This window comes from Lithobates pipiens, unplaced genomic scaffold (assembly GCF_037356315.1).
Source record: "Lithobates pipiens isolate NorthernLeopardFrog02 unplaced genomic scaffold, aLitPip1_a1.2 Scaffold_30, whole genome shotgun sequence".
Taxonomy (NCBI): domain Eukaryota; kingdom Metazoa; phylum Chordata; class Amphibia; order Anura; family Ranidae; genus Lithobates; species Lithobates pipiens.
In genome coordinates this window covers 131,741,824-131,757,328 of record NW_027507791.1, presented here as the reverse complement: position 1 = coordinate 131,757,328, position 15,505 = coordinate 131,741,824, and the positions used below count along the sequence as shown (strand labels likewise).

Below are 15,505 nucleotides of genomic sequence, written 5' to 3'. Positions count from 1 at the left end.
TCGTCCCTGTTCTGCCTCTCATGCCTGTGATCGCTCATGGCCGGTGGTCATTGCGACTGTCGGCCACGAGCATCAGCTCCCCCTCTGTGTAGCGGGTGCACGCCTCTGCTATCCCAATCCCGCAAGCCGACATATAGCTATGACGGTTCGTAGGATTGTGCCGACCTGCCGCTGTAAAATGACGGCGGCTGGACGGCAAGCGGTTAATGTTAACTAAAACGTACCTTCTAGTCCAGTAATTCAAGAGGAACTGCAGTCTGCTCACATAGTTTGTAATAAAAACATTGTTGCCATTCTGAAGCTTCCCTCCAACCGCTTTGCATATTATTTTATATATACTGTGATTCTGTACTTGCCAAATATGCTGCAGAAATCCCCCTCCACTGAGTTTGGCTGCAACCATTTTAACCATGGGCAGCTGAAGCTGCTGCCTGTTCACTTCCTGGATTTACACAGACACACAGAGACAAACCCAGCTCTGCTGCTTTCAATTGGCCCTCTTATGAATCATCCTGCATTCCAGTGTCATTCTCACTCACCCAACCCCTGTTGTCTATTTTATCTTCCTCTGGGCTCCTTCTGTCAGTCTTGCCTGTCACCTCTATTTATTCCCATCACCTCCCACTGTCATTATTTCTCATCCACCTCTTTTTTGTCTGTTTTATTTTTTCTTCCTCCCATATCCCGCTGTCACTCTCTCCCGACAGCTCTATTGGGTTTTCTTACTTTCCGCTGCCATTTTGTGTATTCTCTCTGTATGTGTTCCACAGGAAAGACATATACAGGACAGTCACGCTGGTGTGCCCACTGCATGAGTGGTGACGGTGCATATGTCAAGTACGTGGTTGCTGTCAGAGACAAGTGCCGCTCAAAACCCATTAGAAATTCCTCTCCTGCTGAGCAGCGTGGTCCAACAACAGCAGGAGGGAGGATCGTGCTAGTACCACAACATCCCCCCAAAAGCATCACAGATCAGAGCAGGATAAAGTGCTGCATCCATTATATGGAGACATCTCTTTTAAGTACAAATTAACAAATCAAAAAAAAAAAGAAAATTCTATGCTAAAAGATGATTATATAAAGCTGCTAAAACTAAATATCCATGCACCGAGCAAATCCTGAAGCAAGAAAATAGAAAGTACAGTGTTTGATAAGAAATATAAATCACAGATGTAAAAGCAGCCACCAGCGGAATCACAATAAGTACTACACTCACCTTAACTTAAATAATGAGACCTTTTAAATAATAAGGGCTGTCCGTGAATAATATCCATGTAGAAGCCCAGCCACACACATCGGCAAATTAATCCACAACAACACTTCGATCCAAGAAAACATTATTTTTTTTTTAAAAGGTGTTTATTTTAAAATATTTTTCAACATACATACAGCATATAAGGCAAACAGTACACAAGTCAAGGAGTCTCCCTCCAGAGGTGAATACAGAGGCAACAATAAAGACGCCTCGTTGGAGTAAACCAAACTGCTACCATTATATGCAAAAACACAGAGAAACCCCAACAAAACAAAGACACAACAACAGACATGCCAACATTCGCGCACACACACCCATCACACTCACACCTGTCACCGTCCCCCTATGCAGTATCATTTCAACATAAATAGCTGCCATATAAGATCATACAGTAGCAAATTACCACCCCGTTTCGTTCCCCCCCCCCCATACCCGGGACCACCATCCACAAAGCCTAAACCTCCGGCCCTACCCCCGCAGCCCCCTCCAGGGGGTCCTGCGAGGACAGGACCGTCCCCCAAAATGATCCAGAAACATCCAACCATGGTTGCCACACCTTATGAAACTTTTTCAAGCAAGCTCTGTGTTTATACACTATTTTAAATTTAGGGAGTTCACCATTAATAATACCATACAGTGATTGAATTTTGGGAGGAACATTGTCTTTCCAGTGCAATAAGATCACTTTACGTGCATAAAATAAAATGGTACGCAGAAGAGTCCGTTCTGACGCCCTGTGGACAAAGTCATTCAATATACTCAGCAGCCCCACCTCAGGGGTTTGAGGCACCGGGAGAGCAAGATGATCATCAAAGAATGTAAACAGGTCCGTCCAATACACATTTAGTCCAGGACAACTCCAAAACATATCAAATAGATCAGCATTATCGTGAGTACATCTGGGACACAAGGCCTCAGTTCTCAAACCCATTCTAGCCAGTCTAGCCGGTGTGTAGTGCAGCTGATGAATAAACTTAAACTGAACATATTGGTCGGAAGTGCTGATAATATCCTGGAAGCAGGTTTCAGTAGTTTCCTCCCACCCCTCCTCTACCAGGGCAGGTATCAAACGCTTCCACTTCACAAAGGAATTACAAAAATCCAAGAAAACATTTTAGTGTGTCTTAAAAATTGTTGTTACTTTCATAATCAACGGCAGTAAAAATGTTTCATGGTTTATTCAAACTATTTTTTAACCACTTCAGCCCTGGAAGGATTTACCCCCTTCCTGACCAGAGCACTTTTTGTGATACGGCACCGCGTCGCTTTAACTGACAATTGTGCGGTCATGCGACATTGCACCCAAACAAAATTGACGTCCTTTTTTCCAACAAATAGAGCTTTCTTCTGCTGGTATTTGATCACCTCTGCGCTTCTTAATGTTTGCGCTATAACCAAAAAAAAAGGCAACATTTTTGAAAAAAAATCAATATTTTTTACTTTTTGCTATAATAAATATCCCCAAAAAATATTTAAAAAAAAACTAATTTCTTTCTCAGTTTAGGCCGATATGTATTCTACATATTTTTGGTAAAAAAAAAATTGCAATAAGCGTATATTGATTGGTTTGCACGAAAATTATAGTGTCTACAAAATAGGGGATAGATTTGACATTTTTATTATTACTTTTGTTTTATTAGTAATGGCGGTTATCTGCGATTTTTATTGTGACTGTGACATTATGGCAGACACATCGGACACTTTTGACACTATTTTGGCACCATTGTCATTTATACAGCAATCAGTGCTATTAAAATGCGCTGATTACTGTGTAAATGACACTAGGGGGCAATCAAGGGGTTATGTGTGTCCTAGGGAGTGATTCTAACTGTGTGGGAGTGCCTTACTAGAACATGACAGAGATCACTGTTCCTGATGATAGGGACCAGTAGATCTCTGTCATGTTGCTAGGCAGAACAGTGAAATGTCTTGTTTACATAGGCATCTCCCTGTTTTGCCGCTCCGTGACATGATTGCGGCCCCCTGCGGCCACAGAGTGTGCGGGACCCGCGGGCACGGTCACAGAGTATGCGGCAGGTGTGCGCCCACAATGCCGCGATTTAAAGGGGACATACCTGTATGATCATTTGCCCAGTCTTGCCATTGTGCCGACGTACATCACCGTGTGCTGGTCGGCATATGGCTAGAGAATTAAACCTGACTAACAAAACATTGTAAAACACAATGACCTAGAGTGTATATCATTTTTTAAAACCAGGAAGACGCTATAAAACTTCAAATTTCAGTGTATAGCCCCATACACACTATCAGATTTTCTGGGGATTGTTGTCTTCAGATTTACCAAAACCATGTAGTGTAAGGGCCTGCCTGATTGCATACAAATTGAAACTCCTAAGGTTTGGCCTCATATCATATGGTTTTCGTAAATCTGAAGGAAAAAATCGACAGAAAATCTGATAGTGTGTATGGGGCTTAAGATGTCTTTACACGGAATTTTAGTGGGCGTTTTAATAAAACTGGTGCACACAGATGCTGGGACAGCTGTGCACAGTAACTAATCAGCTTATAACTTCAGCTTGTTCAATAAGCCCTTGTTCACATTGTTAGGTCAAATCGCATGACAAGTTGCAGCCTATTGGTAGCAATGGCACCATTCCAAGTGGTGCGATGCCGACTTTGCCGATTTTCGGGTGCACGTTCAATAGGCATCTGTGCATCAAGCCCCACAGCTGTCTTTCAGGTAGCATCTGAAACCGCACAGATCTGCTACTTTGAAATCACATTACTTCAAGTGAAGTAGCATGATTCCAAAGTAGCATCAATGTGAACCAGGGCTTAAACTTTGACAATAAAACCTAGAAGCTGTTTTTGCATGTGGCTATTTAATAAAAGACTATTAAAACACCTATCTCCATTTGCCTGGAGAAAAGGAAACAAAATGTACCACTCCTAGTAAGTAAAAAAGTAAGATATAACACGGAGGTTAGGTAGTGATCTTCATGTAAAGCTATAACCTTTGTAGCCCATCTATGTAGATCCCCTAGTAGTGTCTTTGCCAACTGTTCTGCAGTCTGAACATATTGTTGTTCCCACAATCATCATGACCGGTGAGCCCATCACTGACCTGTATCTGCTCCCAATAATGGTACACATCCATGAGTTAAAAAAAAAAAAAAAAAAAAAACAATATTTATAGCTTTTCATTTAGATTGGTTTCCACACCCTTGTTCCATAAAAGTGCCATTTTGTCTCCACTTTAGTGAGGATTTTACTATAGTATGCATGGCCCATGGGACACAACAAGAATATAAAAGATTAGCCCAAAACTAATCAGTTTGAGAGATTGGTTTTGGGTGTTACAGGAAAATACAGTTCAATAAAAAATTTCAAAAATGGTCATTGAACATTGTTTTCCAAACTAAAGGAAAAAATATTTTTACTGGAGCTGGGCAATACCTTTTTACACAGTTGCATCGTTATTACTTCAATGACTATTTTTTTCTATAGGGCAAGATTGTGACCAGTAAGAATAATGACCAAGACTGTTATTTGGGGATCAGTAATGTGCCTAAGTTAACAATGGAAGAAGTGGACTATCTCTTTTCTTATGGCAGGGGCCATCGTAGGGAGATTGCTATTTCCATGGAACGGGTAAGTATTTATATTGTTTTACTCAACATACTCTTTTCTGTCTTTAAGGCCTCATACACACTGGATGGTTTTGGCGCCGCTCTTAGGAGGCTTTTTTTTTCTGTGTTTAATCATCTCTGCATGTTAGCCTATGTGGCCATGCACACATAGATGTTTAGAGGCAGAAAAAAACCTGCTGCCAGTGCATCCAGGGGCAGCAGCGTTTTGGCAGAAAAAGCGCTTGATGTATGTAAACGTGTTAACATGCCTAAATGTATGTTTAAGGCTTCAATGTTCATTTCATTGGCTAGAATAAATTATAATTTTGGCCAGTAAAATAAGTTAACGCCCAAGTGCTCGATGCACCTAAACCCTTTACATGCATTTACAAGCATCACTCTTTTTTTTTCCTGCCAAAACACTGCTGCCAGAAGGAAAGTTGTCTAGGAGTGATGGCAAAAACATCCAGTGTGCATAAGGCCTAATGAAATCATGCAATTCAGATGGGAAAGATAACGGCATAGAGGATACAAATGTATGCTTTGCAAATGGCTATTGTTTTTGGATCTTCTCAAGTTCTGCATTCCTGTTTCTGCCCTGTAACCAGGCAGTTGGCCTGTCTGTGCTACTTTCTTGTTTGAATTTTGGATCAAGCTGGCTAATGTAGTAAATATTAATCAATTCCACATCATACAGTCTGTTTACTGTTGAGTTCTGATTTGACTGCAGTTCACTTTCAATCAAAATTAAAATTTTTGATATGTTGCATTAATACAGTAGATTGCAGCTCTCACGGGAAGTAAACTATGGATTCTGAGAATTATCAGTTGATTATTCCCTTTATTTTTGGAAAGGCGTAATGTCAATAAATATCATATTTTCACAGCACTCCAAAACAACCAGTAAGACCATGAAATCCTCATTAAAGCTAAACTCAAGGCAAACAGCTGAATGCACAGTTGCAATGCATATTTGGTAGTTGTACTGTTTGCCAAATGATTTGTATTTCTTTGCAGGCAGTCCTGAGGTTTATACAGCACTGCTAGACTGCATAGCCTGGCTGATGACCTTACTTTCCTCTTCTACAGTTATAAAATATAGGCTGATGAACTTGCTTCTGCCCAACCTAATTGGACAGTGAAGGAATAGTAGAATAATGATAAGGTCATCCCATTCTCCTCTCCTTCTGTCAGCATGTTCTTTGTAAGCACATCTGATTGACTTCTAGTGCTGCAAATCCTTTAGACCCCTTTCACACTGGGGCACTTTGCAGGCGCTACAGTGCTAAAAATAGCACCCTGAAACAGCTGCTGTTGTCTTTCCAGTGTGAAAGCCAGAGGGCTTTCACACTGGAGTGGTGTGCTGGCAGGATGCCAAAAAAAGTCCTGCTAGCAGCATCTTTGGAGCGGTGAAGGAGTGGTGTATACGCTGCTCCTGTCCATTGAGATCAATGGGGCAGTGCGGCTATACTACCGGCATAGCGCTGCTGCAGCGGCGATTTGTGAGCATTTTTAACCCTTTTTCGGCTGCTAGCAGTGTTAAAACTGCCCCTCTAGCAGCCGAATAGCACCGTTAAAGCGACACTAAATATAGCGCCGCTGGCGCCCGCACCGTCCCAGTGTGTAACCAGCCCTACACAAGTTCATAAAACAAACAAAAAAAAAAAAAAACAAAGACGGAAGGAATTTAGGTAGCTACTTAAAGTGTTAACCTAGGGGGGAAAAAAAAGATCCTGTTCCTTTAAAGCATGTTATACAGCACAGTGCTTGTGCTGTGTCATTTTGCCCCCTGTATCACCTGAAATACCTGGCTGATCCTGCCTTGTTCTGCCCTCCCCTTTGTAAACTGACTACGGTTTATCATGGCTGCTGAGCCCTGACACCTGCTCTCTCCTCTCTGCTGTCCTGTATCTTCCTCTACCCCCAGCTGACAGCTGTGTGTCCGTGCCAACCCCTCCCCTCCTACTGCTGAAATTACCTTATTTATCGGCATATAACACTCACTTTTTTCCCCTTAAAATTGGGAAAATCGCAGGTGTGTGTTATACGCCGATCCTCCGCGATTTCTGATCATTTTCTGACCATTTTCTTCTCGCGGCTTTCGCTCGCCTTCGGCCCTTCTCGCGGCTTTCGCCCGCCTTCGGCTCTTCTTGTGGCTTTCGCCAGCCTTCGGCCCTTCTCGCGGCTTTTGCCCGCCTTCGGCCCTTCTCGCGGCTTTTGCCCGCCTTCGGCCCTTCTCGCGGCTTTTGCCCGCCTTCGGCCCTTCTCGCGGCTTTTGCCCGCCTTCGGCCCTTCTCGCGGCTTTTGCCCGCCTTTGGCCCTTCTCGGCGGCTTTTGCCCGCCTTCGGTCGTTCTCGGCGGCTTTCACCCGCCTTCGGCCGTTCTTGGCATCCGAAAACCGCCGAGAAGGGCCGAGAGCGGCCGAAGGTGGTCAAGAGCCACCGAATACAGCCGATGGCGGCCGAAGGACGCCAAGTATGGCCGAAAGACGCCGAGTACGGCCAAAAGACGCCGAGTACGGCCGAAGGCGGCCGAAAGACGCCGAGTACGGCCGAAGGCGGCCGAAAGACGCCGAGTACGGCCGAAGGCGGCCGAAAGACGCCGAGTACGGCCGAAGGGGGCCGAAAGACGCCGAGTACGGCCCGAAGGCGGCCAAGAGCCACCGAGTACGGCCGAAGGCGGCCAAAAACTACCGGGCGCCGCCAAGATACACAGGACATCTCGGTGGCGCCATTTTTAAAAATAAAAGCCGACATCGCTGATGACGGACAGGCTGCAGTGACGGACAGGCTGCAGTGACGGACAGGCTGCAGTGATGGACAGGCTGCATGACAAGGCTGCAAATGACACTGACAAGGCTTCAGATGGACACTGATAAGGCTGCATTGATGGGCATTTAAATGTAAGTTTTTTTTTCTCCTTAAATTTCCCTCCTAAACTTGGGGTGCGTGTTATGCGCAGATAAATACGGTACTGTTCAGTTTTTACAATATTCTCTGTTTATTAATGTAATCTGATCCTCTGTCTGTGCCTTAAAAAAAATGCAGCTGTATATATGTTTTTAGAGTGCCGATCAGTGCTCACATGATCCGCTGATCTCTCCTCCTGATTGACGTCAGCGAGTGATCCTCGGCCCTGCCCGCTGCAGCGGTCAGGTGGAGAGAGGAGAGAGTCGGCAGGTCATGTGAGTGCCGATTGGTGCTCTGAAAACAGTTCAATATCTGCATTTTTTTTATATAACTTACAGACACAGGAGCAGATTACATTAATAAACTGTGAGGATGGTGTAAATTTTACTTAGTGGGTTAACCACCACTTTAAGAAACATAATGAGCAACAGCTTAAAGTAGATCTAAAGCCAGTCACTAATATCTCAAATACGTTTTTAGTTAATGTTATTTCAAAAATGGTTTTAGGATTTCCAAATATACCACTTTCAATAAGAAAGGAAAAAAATGTAATCCCACATGAAAGTCTATGTTCAAACTCCTCTTATGGGGTGACTGCTTTCCCCTAAGAGCCGGTTCACACAGCGGGCGATGCGAGGCGACACGACTCGCCTCGCCTCGCCTCGCTCTCGCAAGTCGCCCCCGTTCTGTACAATGGAACCGTTCTGAGAGGAGCGACTCGAGTCGCTCCGACTCAGAAAAAAGGTTCCTGTACTACTTTTGGGCGACCTCGGGGCGACTTACATTGACTTCTATACAGAAGTCATCTGCAAGTTGCCGCTGAGGTCGCGGCAGGTCGCGGCGAGGCAAGTCGTAGTCGCCTCGCCTCGCCTGCAGTGTGAACCGGCCCTAATTGTACTGTTTTTTTTTTTTTTTTTTTACTGTCAACTGCACTCAGGTGGGAGTACAAGCTGTCATTTGATCGCATGTTGTAGTGGTATTGTGGTCATCAGGAATCTGGTCCTAAGCAATGATGTGTATGTAGACAGGAAGGGGCTGAAGGGGCTGGTGGATAGCAGCAGTACTGAAATGAACAAAAGGCTGATGAGATAAAAGCAGGATTTAATGAGATGAAAGCAGGATTTTATGAAAAAATGGCAAGTGCCTGATACACAGCGATTAGCGAATTTAAACCTTCTATTTGGGCAGGCATCACTAAATGGCAGACCATGTCGCATCTGGACCCACGGTTGTGCCATTGAGGAGTTGCTTCTTTCCCCCAGTCTCTACTGCTGTCATTCTCAAGGCAGAGGAGGAGGCAAGATAGCAATGAACAGAGAGCAGGGGCATAGCCACACTGGATAGAGGGCGGGAGCAGGAACTGCACAAGTCAACTTTCCAGTATAATTAACAGGTGATAAGATGCTGTGGAGGGGGGGTGTTATTTGAAGAGGGAGCAGGTGTGAAGGGGCACAGCTCATTATTGTGGGGGGGGGGATGAGAAAGGGGAGCAGTGCTGTGGTGGGAGAGTGATGTGAAGGGGGGGGGTGTGGCAAGTGCTGTGGAGAGGGTAGATGTAAAGGGATGTAGGGAAAATGTGAAGGGGAGGGAGATTTAAAGTGGGGCAAGTTTTGTGAGGGGGGGGGGGAGTGGGCAAGTGCTGGCAGTGAAGGGAGATGTGATGTAAAGAGGAATGATGTTGGGGAGGGTGTAGGGGTGCAGTGCTGTGGAAGGGTGACCTAAATGGGGGGGGGGGCAGTGCTGTGGAGGGGTGAAGGAGTGAAAGGGGGGGATTGATCAAGGCAACAATGGACACTACTGTGAAGGGGAAACCAGTGTGAAGTGGGGGACTGTAATTTGTGAGGACACTGATATAAAATGAGGCGGCTGTAATGGGAAGGCACAAACATGCGATGTGGATCTCCATGAATTTTAGTTCAATATCCCTGTACTTGGGGTATATAGACACTTTAAAATTCCTATTTACAGTGGGATCATGAACCTGGCATGCTTGGCGTGCAAACGGTGTCCAGTCCTCCTAAGAGTGGCATCAAAACTGTTTAAATGCAGTCAGCTTTACAGAATATTTTATTGCTATGAAAAATGATCTTGCAGTAATATTTAGAAAACATTTCCATTCATATGAAGATGATGGCTAACCTAAAGTCTCAGGTGGTTGATTTTAGTTACTGACTGAGGATGAATCTAGGGCCGCGTACACACGCGGGGACTGTTCGCTGAAACTTTGTTCGTCAAACAGTTGCCGCAACAGTCCGCTCAAAATTTGCATGAGCGGACTTGCCCACACACGAGCGGACTGTTTGAGCGAACTGTTTGCCAAACAGTTCGCTCAACTTTTGAAATGAACGGACTCGCCCACGTAAGGTGGAGGCAAGTCCGCCCATTTCGAGCGCGTGTACAGGTAGGCGGGGCCCGCGAAGGAGACGTCGCGGGCACCGCCGCCTGGAATGGACTTAAAGGGGAACCCCAACGCCGAAAAAAATCGGCGTGGGGGTTCCCCCAAAGTCCACAACAGACCCTTGTCCGAGCACGCTACCCGGCCGGCCAGGAAAGGGGGGGCGAGCGAGCGCGCCCCCCCTCCTGAGCCGTACCAGGCCGCGTGCCCTCAACATGGGGGGTGCCTTGGGGAAGGGGGGGCCGCGCGGCCCCCCCACCCCAAAGCACCTTGTCCCCATGTTGATGAGGACAAGGGCCTCTTCCCGACAACCCTGGCCGTTGGTTGTCGGGGTCTGCGGGCGGGGGGCTTATCGGAATCCGGGAGCCCCCTTTAAGAAGGGGGCCCCCGGATACCGGCCCCCCACCCTATGTGAATGAGTATGGGGTACAATGTACCCCTACCCATTCACCTGTGAAAAAAAGTACAAAAAAAAAACACAACACAGGGTTAAAATATTTTATTGCACAGCTCCGGGGGTCTTCCGTCTTCGGGGGTCTTCTCCGGACTCCTCCGCTATCTTCTTGTAGCTCTTTTGCTAGCGGAGGAGTCCGGCTTTCTTCCTCCCCGCCGCCGGCCTCTTCTCCCGACTTCGGGGGTCTTGTCCCCCTCTTCGATTCTTCTGCCGGGCCACCGCGCCTTCTTATAGCTCTTTTACAGGCGGTGGCCCGGTCTTCTGTCGCCGCTGTCGCCGCCGCCTTCCGTTCTTCTTCTTGTTCTTGTTCTTCTTCTTCTTCTTCTTCTTCTCCAGGAGATGTTGACACGTCGCTCTCTCCGGCCGGAATGCCAGAGCCGCACTGAGCGGCCACTTATATAGTGCCAATGGGGCGGTGTCACATGGTATATGTCACATGGGTTGGTCACATGGGTTGATGTCACATGGTGACCCCGCCCCCTTACGATGTCATAGTCCCCATGTGACATCAACCCATGTGACCAACCCATGTGACATATACCATGTGACACCGCCCCATTGGCACTATATAAGTGGCAGCACAGCGCGGCTCTGGCATTCCGGCCGGAGAGAGCGACGTGTCAACATCTCCTGGAGAAGAAGAACGGAAGGCGGCGACAGAAGACCGGGCCACCGCCTGTAAAAGAGCTATAAGAAGGCGCGGTGGCCCGGTAGAAGAACCGAAGAGGGGGACAAGACCCCCGAAGTCGGGAGAAGAGGCCGGCGGCGGGGAGGAAGAAAGCCAGACTCCTCCGCTAGCAAAAGAGCTACAAGAAGATAGCGGAGGAGTCTGGAGAAGACCCCCGAAGACGGAAGACCCCCGGAGCTGTGCAATAAAATATTTTAACCCTGTGTTGTGTTTTTTTTTTGTACTTTTTTTCACAGGTGAATGGGTAGGGGTACATTGTACCCCATACTCATTCACATAGGGTGGGGGGCCGGTATCCGGGGGCCCCCTTATTAAAGGGGGCTCCCGGATTCCAATAAGCCCCCCGCCCGCAGACCCCGACAACCAACGGCCAGGGTTGTCGGGAAGAGGCCCTTGTCCTCATCAACATGGGGACAAGGTGCTTTGGGGTGGGGGGGCCGCGCGGCCCCCCCTTCCCCAAGGCACCCCCCATGTTGAGGGCACGCGGCCTGGTACGGCTCAGGAGGGGGGGCGCGCTCGCTCGCCCCCCTTTCCTGGCCGGCCGGGTAGCGTGCTCGGACAAGGGTCTGTTGTGGACTTTGGGGGGACCCCACGCCGATTTTTTCGGCGTTGGGGTTCCCCTTTAAGTCCATTCCAGGCGGCGGAGCCCGCGACGTCTCCGTCGCGGGCCCCGCCTACCTGCACACGCGTTCGAAATGAGCAGACTTCCCTCCGAGCGGGAACAGTTTGCTCATTTCGAAAGTAGCCTACACACGGGCGGACTGTTCGCTCAAACCAAGTTTCAGCGGACAGTTTTTCGGAATTTCCGAAAGACTTTGTCCGTCAAACTGCCCGCTGAAACTGTCCGCTGAAAGCCCACACACGGGCGGACTGTCCGCTGAAACACTGTTCAGCGGACAAAGTTGAGCGAACAGTCCGCCCGTGTGTACGCGGCCTAGGAGTTGTATTATCAGACCTTCTTTGGCTGGATACGGATATGTAGATGATTCTTTGTGCTGGAAGGAAAAATCTTGAGTTTCAGAATGTATAACTTGATGCATCAATCATTCTTGGCTTAATAGCTGCAGACACTCATCCTCATTCAGGATTTCTTTTAGATGATGAAACCAGTGTTGTATATTATGCTCTGCTTTAAGGTCATGTGAATCATTTAACACTTAAAGGGCTAGTCCACCCAAAAGTGAAATTTCAGTTATTAAAGGAAACCCAATACTTGATTTGCCTTTTACATCTTTTGAAGACTTCAGTTGTAAAACGTTCAAAGCCATGTTTGGAGTCTTAAGTCACAAAATAGGCGATTCCACTCCTGGTGTGTTCTCCGTGTAGAAGAAAGTCCTGATTGTTACTAGGGCAGGTCTGCAGACCTGAAAATTTAACTTGGAGATCACTAAGGAGTTAAAAATCCGCCTATAATAAATACCAGTTTTGGGTGGGCTGTTGACAATTTAAAGAGAAGCACAAGTACTACATGGTGTGGTGTGCTCGCTGTTCTATTTATTTTTGCCTGTTCTATTTTCTCGTGATGAATGTGAAATTACAGTGTAAAAGTCAGAGCTGCACTGTTTCCTTTTATGGTCAGAAACATTGGACAAAAAGAATGCTATGTCAGTTGGCAAGAACCTCACACAATAGCGGTGAACAAGTGGCTTTGCAGTAGTTAGCACACTGAATTGCAAAGCTGGCACAAATAATGCTTGCTGACTTGTCTGCTAATCCCGAGCATAGCCGGTGTTAAAGCTCAATAAACATCGCTTTATACTGTAACTGCTGGAAGTTACATTGATGTGGAAGAGATTGTTGGACTAAAGCTGGTCATACACCAGTAGAACTTCCTTTTGAAATCTTTCATTTTTGGATGTTCATTCAATTTTCTAATGTTTAGTGGGGTCAAATCAATGATTGTTGTCTGTAGTGATGAGAAAATTTGAAAGAACAGAATATGTTTTTTATTTTAACAAACAAATTGCATCAGGGAAAAATCATACATTTTGTAATGAAACCGGTTTGATAAGTCTGGGATTCCATTCCAGTAGCAGGTCAAATTTCAAATGAAATTAGTTCACTTGGTGGCATAAAGAATATTCTGATGAATAATTTTTCTATGAATGTTAAAAAGAAAATCTACATCATAACCATATATGACCAGCGTATGTAGAAGACTGTTTCACCCTTTTGCTGATAGGTCACCACTTCTAGCTGGCCAAGTCTGTACGCTGTACAGACCTGGCATTCCCCCTTCTGCTATAAGTCACTGAAGGGACCATGAGCCTATAACAAAACTGTTCAGCAGACTGCTGAGCAAATTAATTACTCTGAATAATTGCTAACAATCCACTGATCAGAGCTGTTGACCCACCTGCTGCTGCTTCTGAAATTTCTCCATGAAAATTCTCCTGCTATCCCCTTTCCACTTACCCTGCCTTGGCTAAAATGACAGCTCTGATTCTCCCTAATGCCCCCCAGCACCGTTCCCACCTGCAACACCGATACACTTTTACTTCCCTGCAACTGCTGGCTTCTTCTCATCTGCCCTCTCTCACTGGCATTGGGTGTTGCAGGGGAGCCACAGAGGAATACAATGCACAAATGCATGATTTCATGTAATAGAGCCCCCTCACTAACCCCTGGTGCCCTTCCCTGCAGTGCTTGCTTTCCTTTCTCCTTCCCTCCCACCAGCTGCTGCTGGGGTGGGAGGTTGGTTTCAGGATGGAGGAGGAGGGGGTCATTTTTTTGAATGAACACAGTGTGATTGGCACCGGTTCATAAGTCGAAGTTGTGCGTAAGTCGCAACACTCCATTTGTAAGTGTAACTTCCGGTCGGAACACTGTGTTCATAAGTGTAAATGCCACCTGTGCATGGATGTGGGATGTCATCTGGGGCATAGTACGGCAGTGTGGGATGTGTTTTCGGAAGTGCTCGAAAGGTATCCAGGACCCGCATGGAGCACAAGTGCCCGGCATTTGAGGTCGTTCGTAACTCGGGACTGCCTGTACTGTGTGTTGTCAGCTTGCAATAGGACTTAGGAGCTGTGTGCATTACTGGCAGACCAAAAGCCATTTTTATGTACCTTTTAGAGTCTTTAAAGCGGTTCTTCGGTCTGAAACAAAAAAAATCAAGTCAGCAGCTACAGTATTTAATATGACACTTGCATGTCCAGGGATCCAGCGCCATCATCACCCGAGCAGGCTGCTTGGCCTTCTTCAGGTCCAGGAGTCAGCATGTTTACTTTAGGAAACCGGCTATGACTGCTTGCAGCTTCACACTGCAGATGCACAAGCCCTGCTTCGTTTGATGAATGGCCCCACCCCTTATGATGTCACCTCCCCATCACACCCGAGTGGTGATGTTGTAAGGGGTGGGGCCTCCAGATGACATCACCCGGTGACCACGCCCCATGCTAATATAAGTAGTGGCACCCCGCACACCCAACATTAGAGTGGGAGAGAGCGTTGAGTCAACATTGGAAGAAGAACAGGAGGAGAGAACAGCGGAGAGGACCTGGCAAAAGAGCGAGAAGACAGTGGAAAAAATCTAGCAGAGGCAGAAGACAGCGGACAGAGGGAGAATAACCGAGAGGGCTAGAAGGCATTGGCAGAGCGCAAGGGGAGAAGAACCGGCAGAGGCAGAAGACATCAGCGGAGGAAGCAGAAGAGCCGAAGAGGGGAGAAGAATTCGGAAGTGATGCCATAGCTGCCTTAATAACTTTAAAGACATGTGTAATGTGTTTTATTTTTGACACTTTTTTTTTTTAGGTGAATTGGTAGGGGTAAAATGTACCCCATACTCATTCACATAAGGTGGGAGGCTGAAACCTGGGGAGACTCCGATAAGCTCGCCACCCACAGACCCCCTGCCCCAAAGCACCCACCCATGTTGAGGGCATGCGGTCTGGTACGGTTCAGGAGGGAGGGGGCACTCGCTCGTCCCCATCCCCTTCCCTGACCTGCCAGGCAGTGTGCTCGAATAAGTGTCTGGTATGGATTTTGGGGGGACCCCACGCCAGTTTTTTGGCATAGGGGTTCCTCTTAAAATCCATACCAGACCGAAGGGCCTGGTATGCCCTTGGAGGGGGAACCCATACAAATTTGGCACGGAGTTAAAGATAAAGATTCGTACCAGACACAAAGTGCCTGCATTGTCAGGGATCAAAGTCGGATCCCCGTTCATTGAAGTCTAACGCATGTCGGACTTCAAGTCGCAGGGCAAATTTGGA

At 46.9% G+C, this 15,505-nt stretch overlaps 1 protein-coding gene across 11 annotated transcripts in view; it reads left to right on the top strand.

Moving 5' to 3' along the window:
- Nucleotides 1–15,505, top strand: part of CCDC9B (coiled-coil domain containing 9B) — a 354,785-nt gene that overhangs the window by 89,629 nt on the left and 249,651 nt on the right. For 10 of the 11 annotated variants that reach the window (XR_013264897.1, XR_013264895.1, XR_013264896.1 and 7 more), the window contains one exon: nt 4,724–4,867. The exons of the other annotated variant lie outside the window; for it this stretch is intronic. Coding sequence is in view for 7 of the 10 variants with exons in the window: in XM_077464872.1 (XP_077320998.1) it covers nt 4,724–4,867 (144 nt within the window). In the remaining 3 variants the exon portion in view is untranslated. The remainder of the gene's footprint in view (nt 1–4,723; nt 4,868–15,505) is intronic. 11 annotated transcript variants of the gene reach the window in all.